Below are 12207 nucleotides of genomic sequence, written 5' to 3'. Positions count from 1 at the left end.
CTTCACTAAGGTCTCCTCACTCTTATATATACTCAATTTTGCATCAGTACACACGTCATCATCATTGTCATAAATTGGTCGGTATTATCAAACACTTTCCTCCATCACATCAACTGTTTCCAAAGGTCAAACAGGAGATAAATTGGGTTCTCATGAGTGCTCTTTTAGGTTCATGGTACAGAAGAAGGGTCAAACTACCACCAGGGTCATAAAACTGTCCTTGGAAATGCCCAAAATGCCTATGAAAGCCTTGCCAAGTATGTGTGCTTGGGTGCCAAAATGTTGAGTTATACAGCCCATTATTTCTCTGCTATAGGATGAAGGTCTTTCACAACTCTTTTTGGCAGCTCCTCTATACTTTATTTTATTGGAGCAGAGATTAGTGTTTTTTTCCCCCTGGAGTTGCTCCTTTAATGAAAACAAAGTCCATTTGTCTCTGTGTCTGATGTTAATACACTTCATCCTGCCCCACAAAGCTTCTAATTTCACGTCCTGCTTCTCTGTCTGCCCTGACTTACACGCTGGCTGGGTGCTTTGGTTCCTCAGCTGTTGTGAGGTGCATGAGATGAAGTGCACAAGTCCAAGCCTCGCCTTTCATAGGCACCAGGACACCTTTAACCCTTGTCTGTTCCCTGGTCCAGGACACTCAAGGCCTGTCTCCCCATGTTGTGCCTGGCATTCTTCTCCATTCAGCTTGGCACATTTCTTAACTTCTCTCTGGATCTTGTGTGAGGTGCAGAGTTTATGAAGCACATTTTAGGGCTGGGAATATGCACAGACTGCACCCTTCTCCTCAGGGAGAGGGGCAGGTTTATAGTCATAATAATACAATGTTTACCAAAATTGTTCCATTCCATTTCTCTCCTGATTTCTTATTCATTTTGTGGGCCTGGTTTGCAGTAATTAGGTAAAGTTTGGGGCACATGTTACAAGTGTGCCTGGCTGTGGTGCTCATCTCCATCCCTCTGGCCCCTGAGCCAGCAGCGGGTAAGGACCCTTCAGCCCCAGGACATGGCCACTACAGTATCTGGGTCACCACAGCTGCCTTGCCCAGGTTCCCTTTTATAGACCAACCCAAAAGGAAGGATGAACAGCTGGGTGGGTCTTCATTATAACCCAGACCGGTGTGTTCATAGCTAGCCGTCAACCTCTCCTCCAAGGTGTTAAGAACATGAGAACATAAGAACACGGGGAGACTGCAAGAGGCCGAGTGGCCTACACAGGGCAGCTCCAGAATCCCCCCCACTACTCATGATGGGTGAGGTGTAGTTTCTGGGGGCGTACGCTCCAGTACCCTGTCACCTTACTGCATCCACACCTCACTGCCACCTGTCGTCCTCGTCCATATAGCTATCCAGTCTACTCTTAAAACAAGCCATCGTCCCTACACTAACTATGTGATTGCTGAGTCTATTCCATTCCCCCACCACCCTATTACTAAACCAATGCTTGCCTATTTCCCTCGTAAATCTATACTTTTCTAATTTAAATCCATTACTGCGTGTTCTATCCTGCCGGCTAATTCACATAACTTTACTTATATCGCCTTTGTTGTAACCCTTGACCCATTTGAATACTTCTATCAGATCTCCCCGCACTCTTCGTCTCTCTAGTGAATGTAAGTTTAGATGTTTCAGCCTATTTTGATATGGGAGGTTCCTCAGCCCCTGAATCATCTTGGTCATCCTCCTCTGAACTGATTCTAGCAAGTTGATGTCCATTCTGTAGTGTGGGCACCAAAACTGGACAGCATAATCTAAGTGTGGCCTAACTAACGCTAAATAGAGTCTGAGGATGACCTCTGCACTCCTGTTGGTTACCGTCCTGTTAATAAAGCCTAATACCCTGTTAGCCCTATTCCTCGCACTAATGCATTGCTTCCTTAGTTTTGGGTCAAGATTTCACTAACACTCCCAGATCCCTTTCACACTCTGATCTGCCTATTGCTGTGGAGTCTAAACTGTACCCGTGTAATGGGTTGCGTGTTCCTACACTAAGTACGCTACACTTGGTGATGTTAAAATTCATCTGCCATTTCTCTGACCAAGCTGACAGTTTGTTGAGATCCTCCTGCAGAGCTCTAGCATCCTCCCCTGTCCTTATAGTGCATCCTATTTTGGTGTCATCCGCAAATTTACCTATGTCACTAGTTATCCCATTGTCTATGTCACTGATGTAGATAATGAATAAAAGCGGGCCTAAAACTGAACCTTGGGGAGCCCACTGGTAACATTACCCCATTCAGATTTTTTACCGTTAATGGTAACCCTCTGTTTCCTGTTGCAAATCCACGCCCTAATCCAATCAAATACATTCCCTCTAATCCCATGAGCCCTGACTTTATTTAACAGTCTCTGGTGAGGTACCTTATCGAAGGCCTTACTAAAATCAAGATAAACTACATTGTAACTCTCATCATTGTCAGCTGCCTCGTATACTCTATTGTAAAAGGATAAAAGATTAGTAATGCATGACTTTCCTTTAATAAATCCATGCTGTGAGTCGTGAATTAAATTATGTCTGTCAATATGGTCCCTAAAACCCTAATACTATCTGCTATTATTGACACAAGCATTTTACCTGAACAGGAGAAAGCTGAAAGTAAATGTCAACAAGAGTAAAGTGATGGTTTGTGAGTAAAGTAGAAGTGAGGTTGTAGATTTTGTATGCCCATATAGAGTGGGAATTGAATGTGAAAAAGAATGCAAAATAATTTTGAATGGTGAAGAAATGGAGGAGGTAAATGAGTTTAAGTACCTTGGATCAGTTATGTGTAAGCATGGTGGTATGGAGGGAGAGACAAGAGAAAGGGCATTGCAAGGAAGAAGGGTGGTAGGGTCTTTGGGACGAATCATGAATGGCAGAAGTGTGAGCATGGAGGTAAAGAGGGATTTGAGAAATACAATAATAGTACAAACCCTCACATATGAAAATGAAACGTGGGCCTGGAATGAAAGTCAGAGGTCTAGAGTGCAAGCAGTGGAAATGAGTTATTTGAGGAGTGCTTGTGGTGTGAGTAGAATGGATGGAATGAGTAATGAAAGTGTGTACGAGCATTTTGGAATGTGTCACAGGGGTGAAGGGAAGAAATGTGGAGTGGTGGAAGAAGTGAGCGACAGACTTTAAAGTGGTTTGGCCACATGGAGTGAATGGAGGAGAGTAAGATGACCAGAAGGGTGTATGTGAGTGAGATAGAGGGAGGGAATGCTAGAGGACGACCTCCAGTGAAATGGAGGGATAGGGTGCAAGAGTACATTAGGGAGAGGGGGGAAAGATCTTTGAGAAACTTTGAGCAGGCAAGGAGGGAGTGTCTGGATAGAGGAAGATGGAAGCTCTTCTGCCGTGGCCATCCCCTGGTGGGAGCTCCTAGGAGCAGGCGTCGATGAAATGTTGATGATGATGATGATGATGGGTCTAGAACAATGTTTTCAAAGTCACAATCAACAAACTAGCTCTGTCTTGCCCCTAACTTTAAAAATCATCAAAAAAATGAGAACACGCCAGGTTTGCCAAGACCCCCAAAGCTCCCCCAGTAACAAATAAGATCACTAGGTTTTGCCGAAGTAAACACTAAAGCTTCTTCCTCCTCTTCCTCCTCCTCTCAGATCAACCGCACGTGCAAGACATGCCAGGCTCTGATGTCCAGTGTGGAGGAGATCGGAATTCCTATCATGAGGGAGACACACAACCGCACCACACCCTCACCGGACGCCAGCAAGCTATTGCCATCCTGTAGTCGCCTCACCTCCAGGCTGGTCGTGGCTTGGGGGGGAACCGTACATTTTCTCCTCAGTTCTGTGTCTTAATTTTAGGTTTGTTTGTACATCAAGCTTGATATTTGCCATCCTGAAGTCCCCCTCACTGCCATGACTCTACTCTTGCTCATTCCTATGCTATCCAGATCCCTTATGCAAGGGTTAACCACCATGTTCATTCTTTCATCCCTATTCTATCCAAATCCCTTATGCAAGAGTCAAACGGCATCTTCATTATTTCATCCCTGTACTGTCCAAATTCCTTATACAAGAGTTTACCAGCATCTTCATTCTTTTATCCCTTCCACTGGTAAACTCTGAAACAGCAATAGCCTCCCTTTGTCTGTATTTTTACTCCTGCTCATCCCTATACTATCCTGATCCCTTATGCAAGAGTTGAGCAGCAGCATCTTCATTCCTTCATCCAGCAGGGAGTTCTCCAGGCACACGCCAGCATTGCCGCCAAGGACTTCACACTGCACTGCCCGAAACACCCGTCGAGGGTGATGAGGATGAGGAGACAGTCAAGATTGTGCAGTGGGTGAAGAGCAATGAGCCAATGGTAGGAATCTTGTCTCTCTGTCTGTATCTTAAATGTATTTGCCCTTCACTTACCCTGTTTGAAAAGTCTCTTGTCGTAGAAGTTGCTGCTGGGACTTTGATGGAGTGTTTCGTGATCCTGGTGATGGCTTTACATGGCTTTTGCATCTTGAGCGGGGAAAACACCAATGAACCCCCGGTTAGTCTTTTCTGTGGCCTTGGGAAACAGTCATGGTGGGAGCCTGACACGTTAAGGATGACCTCACATTGTTGTAGAGAGTCTCATTAGTAAGGAAGCATGTATGAATTTTCTGAGGCAAGACCTATAGTAACAGTTTGGGGCTTTGTTAGGTTAGGCTAGGTTAGCTTCTCAATATTCTGATGTAATAAATATTCTAGGCGAGTACAGGCTGATTCAGTGTTTTAAGGAGACAGCCAGCACCTCACAACAGTCATCTGAGGCAGTGCACTTGAAAAGATTGGCATTTCCTTCTTTTTATTTATTTTTTCTTTGATCGAGATGGAAGTCATGGGCACCCAGTTTAAGAACAATTATGTAAGACACTGTATTTCTGTGCCTCAGTCTGTGTTGAGTTCCCTGACCCTTGTGGCTGTTTGCCCAGTGCTTGCCACAGGAGGGAAAGGGAGCAGAGCCTATTATGGGGAGTAGAAAGACTGGTTTTGTGGAATTTGTGTGTAGATGTAGTGGCTGGGTGTGTGTCTTACTTGTCTCCTTCACCTGCATACCTCCTCCTCTCTCAACTCTTGCTCAGTCCTATACTATCCAGATCCCCAATGCAAGAGTCAACCAGCATCTTCATTCTTTCATCCCTTTCGCTGGTAAACTCTGGAACAGCCTCCCTTCGTCTGTATTTCCACTCCTGCTCATCCCTATACTGTCCAAACCCTTTATGCAAGAGTTAACCAGCAACTTCATTCTTTCATCCCTCCTGCTGGTAAACTCTTTATTTCCTTCCTCTTGTTCTTTTTCTTTCTTTCTCTTTCCTCCCTTCCTTTCCCTGCCTTCTGTTCCTTCTATCTCTCTGTCTATCTTGCCCTTGAACTCCCTCCTTTGCCCCCAATAAACAGTAAAAAAAAAAAAAAAAAAAAAAAAAAAAAAAAATTGTGGTGGCAATGGCAATGTCTTCAACATTAACACGTCCCTTCCTTACTTACCCCCAGGGAGCCACCATCAAGCAGGACGACCACTCCGGAGCCATCATCATCACCCGCATCATGCATGGCTGACTGCTCCGGCCTCATCCATGCTGCCGACGAGGTGCAGGGGGTCAAAACCTTCAATGTGGAGGGCAAGACACCGGCAGATGTCCACAAGATGCTGGTGAGGGAGGGAGGGAGAGAGAGAGAGAGAGAGAGAGAGAGAGAGAGAGAGAGAGAGAGAGAGAGAGAACTGTTGGTCAAATTTTATTCTCTCTTTTGCCTTGCTTTTCCTGTATACTTGCTCTGGATGAAATAAAGCTATCATTACTATTATTAATATCATTATTTATTTTTCCGAGCCCACAAGTAACCAACCCACCTCCTGTCCCCTTCCAGGTGCAGGCGGAGGGCACCATGACCTTCAGGCTGCTCCCGGCCAGCAGCTCGGTGCACCTCAGGGAGAGCAAGGTGAGGGTGCACGCCTACTTCCACTATGACCCCAAGGAGGACAACAAGCACATTCCCTGCAAGGAAGCCGGGCTGCCCTTCAACAAGCTGGACATCCTGCACATTGTGACCCAGGATGACCCCTACTGGTAAGCCCTGGTGACCTCATAATGAAGCTTTGTGGCTCTCAAGTGATCCAGTGTCCCGCTTGACCTGCCCCACTCATGGGGAGCTATGCGGCTCAGGCCAACTGAGTGCTGGTGTGTGACATTGCCCCTGCAGCAGCCCTGGTAGACCAGAGGACTTGACCGCTGCAGTGGTGCATTCCGTCCACTGGTGAGTCACACAGCTCCCCGTGGGTGTGGGGGTGAAACACACTGACACTGGATCAGCTGGGCGCACCAAACACAGCGTTCCACACAGCAGCCCCATCACAGTGTTCCCTCAGCAGCTCTTATAGGCGACCCTTTACTGAAAACAACAATCACAGTCAAAGGAAACATTTGTAGAAGGTGCTGCAAAGGTGTCACTGGCCACTCACATAACTACATCGTCTGCCTTATGTACAAACACTGCCCCCCGTCTGCACAACAACAGGCCAGCCCGAGGCAGGGCTGCTGCAGCACCAGAGGGGGCTGCCGTGTGTCTCGCTGGGTGTGGTGGTGGGGGTGGCAGTGGTCACGGTGGCAGAGGTCTGGGCTTTCAGTGAGCAAACACACTCCCAACATCTGTATTCAATAGAGAGCACACACAGTCAGAGCTTTTTCGTTGCTTTCCTTATTGGTGGTTATGTTCATCTAGAAATGTAGGTTGGGTTGTTTAAAGCACATGAGACAGAGCACAAAAAGGCATTTTCCAATGAGTTCTTGTCTGTTTTTATTTTTTATTCAAAATTTTCACCCAAACTTTGGTCCAACCATTTCAAATAGTCTGTTTGGACGGCGGATTTCTTGGGTCCTTTCCTCCCCTCTGCTCTGCCGCTCACTCCCAACACCTGTTTTTCCCTCTCATGTGTTAGCTACAGGTAACATAGGAGAGGGAAAAACAGGTGTTGGGGCTGTAAGAGCAGAGGGGAGGAGAGGACCCAGGAATCTACCGCCCAAACGGACCATTTGAAATGGTTGGACATTTTTCAGCCTCTTAATATCACTAGAGCCAGGGCCCCACTGTAGACCCTGAGTCCCCTCCACGGAGTATGAACACTTGGAGACAGTAAAGTATGGGGAGGGCAGGGACAGAACAATGCCTGATGAGCTAACAAGAGGTGTGTGTTGCTTCTTGCCTTCAACTCACCAATGTCAGCAGGAGAAACAGTCTACACTACAAGTAGCCTCAGCCCCTACCATCATGGCTGACATGCCCAATAAGCCCCACAGCCTCCCTCACCCTCCAGGCCAACATCAGCATCAGCTCCAATTTCTAACACTTGCTGGGTAGCCGTTGTTGGCGAGAAGCTGGGAAACTCTCTTCAGCTCGGTGTTCGCGGCTGCCCATGTTGAGGTGTGTGAGGGCCCTCTTGACAAAGGCGCTGATTATGCTGCGCCTATATCTTTCGGGGCATTCGCTAGCACCGTTGAGACAGAACCCGAGGTTAGTGGCTTTCACGTACACTTCTGTTGAAAAAGATGTGTCCTCACGGTGCACCATGGTGTCCAGAAATGGGAGCTTCTTATTTTGTTCTATTTCATGCGTGAAGTTTAAGCAGGAGTCGTTCTTGAATTCGGTGATTAACTCGTTGATGTGGCTCATGGTGTCAACGCTGATGAAGATGTCATCGACGTACCTCGCGTAGATTTGTGGTTTGAGTTGAGGGTGGCGTGCAAATAGCCTTTCTTCGATGGACCTCATGTAGAAGTTGGCGAAGAGGACGCCGAGGGGTGATCCCATGGCCACACCGTCTCACTGCATGTACACCTTGCCGTCGGGTCCGTAAAATGGTACTTCTTTAATACATGCTTGTAGAAGGAGGTGTAGCGAGGCTTCGGGAATGTTGAGTGGCTCTTCGTCTTCTAAGTGGTAGATGCGTTGACAGATGAGATCTATGGATACGTCGACCGGTACATTGGTGAAGAGTGATTCAGCGTCCATGGATGCCATGATGTTGGAGGGACGGGTAGTCTTCAGGAGATCGAGGAACTCTGTTGTGAAGTTCAAACTGAAGGAGGCTGGTGTGATGAGTTCGTTGAGGCGCTTGGCGAGTTTGTAAGTAACTGATGGTGTCTGGCTGATGATGGGACGTAGGGGGTGGCCTTCCTTGTGGGTCTTGACGTTGCCATAAGCGTAACCCAGTTTGTGGTCGCCTTCGATGAGGGGGAGCTTCGTACTGCTGTTGTTGTTAGTGTGGCGGATGATACGGTTCAACTTCGTCTTAATATCGTTCGTTGGGTTTCTTGTGATTCTGCTGAATTTTGTGGTGTCTGTCAGGATGGTTGCCATCTTATTCAAGTAGACATCTTTGTCAAGAATGACAAAGATAGATGACTTATCGGCCCTGCGGATGACAGTGCGATCGTTGCTCTTCAGTTCTTGGGCAACAGTTCGAAATTCAGGTGTGAGGAGGGAGCTGCGCTGGTGTCCTCTTGTTATCTTTGCTTCTCGGATGATTTCGGCTTGTAGGTCAGGTGATGTTGTTACCCTCTTGTCGTTCTCGAGCTTTTGAATGTCTTCGAGCAGCATTTCCAGTTCTATGCGCTTGGTGAGCGTTTTTCCTGAGGAGGAAACACATGGAGGACAACACCATAAACCGTGACATTACCGGACTAGGGTCTGGTCGCTATAACAAGGTCGGGCATGTTATTTGTCGAGTTGGTTCAGGAACCATTTTGGCGTAGATAATTCTTCAGAAATTGATTATCGTATGGACCTGAATTTTCTGTACCTGACAGTGTCGCCCAGTCGATATGGGGATATAGCTCTGTATCAGTGAGTCGCTGTTATTATGACTGCCCTAAGACGCTGTACATCAAGATCGCCATCAAGGATTGCCCCGGAGGCCCAGGTGGGCATGATATATTTAAATCTGACTTTTGCAATGTTTATCTGCACGCACAAATGTTCAACGTTATTGTTTCTTGGTGTTTGTCAGTAGGTTGCAGCAGCTTTTGACAGTATGACGCCAATTTCTACGGCTTCACACGATCATTGTTGAAGAATTCAGCCATCTGCGTTTGTATTCGGAACCTAAATCAATATTAGTGGTGTCGATAAACGTTTGCTATAGCAATACGTCAAAAGTTTTCTGTCAGAGCAAGACATCGCAGTTCATCAAATTTGTTTCTAGCTACGCATTGAAACTAAGGACTCTAGGTTATCTTGAAGCTTGGTAATGAGTACTGAGGGTTCAATGTTACGAGTCTGTTGTGGTGTATGGTGTCTATTTACACGGCGGGATGGAAGGATCGTGGCTGAGAGTCGTTTTTGTTGTTCACAAAGCTGCATGGCGTTGTTGAGGAGCCTTCCGAATTCAGCTTGCCCGATGGGGACAGGTGGTGTATGCTGTCCCTTTGGAAAGCTTACTCCTGGCCGTAGAAATGGTTCCAGGCGTTAAAGAACTCGACGTCAAGTTCTCCGCAGAGAGTCTAGGCGGTTGTTGAGGCTGAAGGCCTTACTGTAGAGTCAGAGCTTTCTCGTTGCCTTTCCTTATTGGTGGTTATGTTCATCTATAAATGTAGGTTGGGTTGTTTAAAGCACATGAGACAGAGCACAAAAAGGCATTTTCCAATGAGTTCTTGTCTGTTTTTATTTTTTATTCAAAATTTTCACCCAAACCCAACCATTTCAAATAGTCTGTTTGGACGGCGGATTTCTTGTCTTTCTTCTGCTCTGTTTCTACATTCTGTTTTTCCCTCTCATGTGTTAGCTACAGGTAACATAGGAGAGGGAAAAACAGGTGTTGGGGCTGTGTGGCAGAGCAGAGGGGAGGAGAGGACCCAGGAATCTACCGCCCAAACGGACCATTTGAAATGTTTGGACATTTTTCAGCCTCTATCACTAGAGCCAGGGCCCCACTCAGACCCTGAGTCCCTCCACGGAGTATGAACACTAGGAGACAGTAAAGTAAGGGGAGGGCAGGGACAGAACAATGCCTGATGAGCTAACAAGAGGTTTGTGTTGCTTCTTGCCTTCAACTCACCAATGTCAGCAGGAGAAACAGTCTACACTACAAGTACCCTCAGCCCCTGCCATCACGGCTGACATGCCCAATAAGCCCCACAGCCTCCTCACCCTCCAGGCCAACATCAGCATCAGCTCCACTTCTAACACTTGCTGGGTAGCGTTGTTGGCGAGAAGCTGGAAACTCTTCAGCTCGGTGTTCAAGGCTGCCCATGTTGAGGTGTGTGAGGGCCTCTTGACAAAGGCGCTGATTATGCTGCGCCTATATCTTTCGGAGCATTCGCTAGCACTGCTGAGACAGAACCGAGGTTAGTGGCTTTCACGCACACTTCTGTTGAAAAGATGTGTCCTCACGGTGCACCATGGTGTCCAGAATGGGAGCTTTATTTTGTTCTATTTCATGCATGAAGTTTAAGCAGGAGTCGTTCTTGAATTCGGTGATTAACTTGCTGATGTGGCTCATGGTGTCAACGCTGATGAAGATGTCATCGGCATTACGTACCGCGAGATTTGTGGTTTGAGTTGAGGGTGGCGTGCAAATAGCCTTTCTTCGATGGACCTCATGTAGAAGTTGGCGAAGAGGACGCCGAGGGTGATCCCATGGCACCGTCTCACTGCATGTATTAATCACCTTGCCGTCGGGTCCGTAAATGGTACTTCTTTAATACATGCTTGTAGAAGGAGGTAGCGAGGCTTCGGGAATGTTGAGTGGTTTCTTCGTCTTCTAAGTGGTAAGTGCGAATTGGTACATTCACCGGTGTGATGGACGATCGGGTTCAATCTCCACGCTACCACTCGGATTTTTTCAGTCACCGCCGAAAGTGGCTTAAAACTACCCACATGCTGTCCTGAAGACCACCCATCAACCCGGACTCTAGAGGAAGTCATTCGCTTAATCAAGAACGAGTTCCGGGGCAGCATGAGCCAATGCAAAATGGCACCACTATAAACACTGCTTCGCGCCAGAACGGGCTGGGTCACCATCAGGCCCCACCTGGAAGAAGTCTGGGCCGACCATCAGGCCTACCTGGAAGAAGTCTTTAATGACCATCAGGCCCCACCTGGAAGAAGTCTTGGGCCGACCATCAGGCCCCACCAGGAAGATGCCTACCGGCGCAACAGGCAGCGACGTAAAAAAAAAAAAAAAAAAAAAAAAGATGAGATCTATGGATACGTCGACCGGTACATTGGTGAAGAGTGATTCAACGTCCATGGATGCCATGATGTTGGAGGGACGGGTAGTCTTCAGGAGATCGAGGAACTCTGTTGTGGACTTCAAACTGAAGGAGGCTGGTGTGAATGGTGTGATGAGCTCGTTGAGGCGCTTGGCGAGTATGTAAGTAACTGATGGTGTCTGGCTGATGATGGGACGTAGGGGGTGGCCTTCCTTGTGGGTCTTGACGTTGCCATAAGCGTAACCCAATTTGTGGTCTGCTGTTGTTGTTAGTGTGGCGGATGATACGGTTCAACTTAGTCTTGATATGGTTCGTTGGGTTTCTTGTGATTCTGCTGAATTTTGTGGCGTCGGTCAGGATGGTTGCCATCTTATTCAAGTAGACATCTTTGTCAAGAATGACAAAGATAGATGACTTATCGGCCCTGCGGATGACAATGCGATCGTTGCTCTTCAGTTCTTGGGCAGCAGTTCGAAATTCAGGTGTGAGGAGGGAGCTGCGCTGGTGTCCTCTTGTTATCTTTGCTTCTCGGATGATTTCGGCTTGTAGGTCAGGTGATGTTGTTACCCTCTTGTCGTTCTCGAGCTTTTGAATGTCTTCGAGCAGCATTTCCAGTTCTATGCGCTTGGTGAGCGTTTTTCCTGAGGAGGAAACACATGGAGGACAACACCATAATATTGACAAGAGAAAAAACAACAAGAGACTCAAAATGACCGAGGCAGTGCTAATTTACACCCATAAACCTGCAATAAACATACAGCAGCAACCCGACACATCACTCCCGACAAAGAGGCAGCAAGCGCCAAGCTGAGCTATGATTGTCTGAGAGTCGCGCACATTAACGTGCAGGCTCAGCGAGGCAATATATAGCCCCGCCTACCAAAATCTCTCGAAGAAGAAGAAGCAGCACACTCACTCCTTCTCCTACACCTGCAAAGAGAACATCTCCTGAAGATGGCCGAATAGGCCGAAAGACGTCTTGAGACATGGATCGCCATTACATACAACCAAAAGAC

At 47.2% G+C, this 12207-nt stretch overlaps 1 protein-coding gene across 1 annotated transcript in view; it reads left to right on the top strand.

Annotated features, from left to right (window-relative positions):
• The first annotated feature begins 3831 nt into the window (after positions 1–3831).
• The window catches only part of LOC126994169 (MAGUK p55 subfamily member 3-like), a 23627-nt gene continuing 15251 nt past the window's right edge, over positions 3832–12207 (top strand). The window contains exons 1-3 of the mRNA XM_050853419.1: positions 3832–4317; positions 5478–5637; positions 5853–6052. Of these exons, the coding sequence (XP_050709376.1) occupies positions 4307–4317; positions 5478–5637; positions 5853–6052 (371 nt within the window). The 5' untranslated portion in view covers positions 3832–4306. The remainder of the gene's footprint in view (positions 4318–5477; positions 5638–5852; positions 6053–12207) is intronic.

This window comes from Eriocheir sinensis, unplaced genomic scaffold (genome assembly GCF_024679095.1).
Source record: "Eriocheir sinensis breed Jianghai 21 unplaced genomic scaffold, ASM2467909v1 Scaffold736, whole genome shotgun sequence".
Lineage (NCBI taxonomy): Eukaryota > Metazoa > Arthropoda > Malacostraca > Decapoda > Varunidae > Eriocheir > Eriocheir sinensis.
Note: the sequence above shows the minus strand (reverse complement) of the source record. Positions and strands in the feature narration are given on the sequence as shown.